At 27.0% G+C, this 884-nt stretch overlaps 1 protein-coding gene across 2 annotated transcripts in view; it reads left to right on the top strand.

Annotated features, from left to right (window-relative positions):
- Positions 1-884, top strand: part of LOC106878724 (folylpolyglutamate synthase, mitochondrial) — a 44,340-nt gene that overhangs the window by 13,088 nt on the left and 30,368 nt on the right. For both annotated transcript variants that reach the window (XM_052970117.1, XM_052970108.1), the window contains exon 2: positions 493-609. In XM_052970117.1, the coding sequence (XP_052826077.1) occupies positions 493-609 (117 nt within the window). The remainder of the gene's footprint in view (positions 1-492; positions 610-884) is intronic.

The raw sequence follows: 884 nt of genomic DNA, 5'->3' as shown, positions 1-884 counted from the left end.
GAGTGTGTGTGTGTGTGTGTATATATGGGAAAGCGTTTATTTAAGAGAGTTGACATATTTTATGTTTGAAAACTGCATGAAGAGCATGACAATTGATAAGGTCATTAATTTGCAGACTTTTACAAAACTTAAAAAGAAGGAGAAAAGCTCTTAAACTTTTAGCTTAAAAAATGTAGACTATGAATTGAAACTATATTTTTTTAATGGTATTTTTTTGTGTATAGAATAAAATGAATTACCTGTTTAAGGAATATTTGATGCTCTATTTCAATTTTCCTTGTAATGGGAGTTCTAAATGTATATAATACAGTTAGTATATGTTTTATATATTTAAATTTATATATAATTATATATAGGTAGTGGTGTTAAAAAAAAATGGTAAAGAGTAGGATTCAAAAATGCTTTAACCTTTCTGTGTCTTGTATCTTACTTATATAATCATTATAGACTTCACATTTTATAAATAATTTATTTGCAACTTGAATTTTTCAGGAAACCATCAAAACTTTGAATTCTTTACAGAGCAAAAAGAAAATTCAAACACAGCCAACCAATAAAAAGAATAAATTAGTCTTCATTCAGCTGTGTCTTGAGAATGTTGGTTTAACAGTGAGTAGCACTTTTCTCAACATAATTTTTGATGTAACTTTACATAAAACAAGTAATGTTAATTATGTAGAATGACTCTTCATGAACAAATCATCAAGACCATCCTACAAAGAAGAATTTGATAAAATTAATTTATTCATCAGCACTGAAACACAAACTCTACACATCCTGTAGAGTAAACATTGAATACTAAATCTGTATATAAATTATACATTAGTGAGACCATCAACCTCCCTACAAAGACCAGCAAACTTTCATTAGTTTTCTTTTCAGAA

The sequence above is a fragment of the Octopus bimaculoides genome, chromosome 1 (genome assembly GCF_001194135.2).
Source record: "Octopus bimaculoides isolate UCB-OBI-ISO-001 chromosome 1, ASM119413v2, whole genome shotgun sequence".
Taxonomy (NCBI): domain Eukaryota; kingdom Metazoa; phylum Mollusca; class Cephalopoda; order Octopoda; family Octopodidae; genus Octopus; species Octopus bimaculoides.
This window is presented reverse-complemented; position numbering and strand designations above follow the sequence as displayed.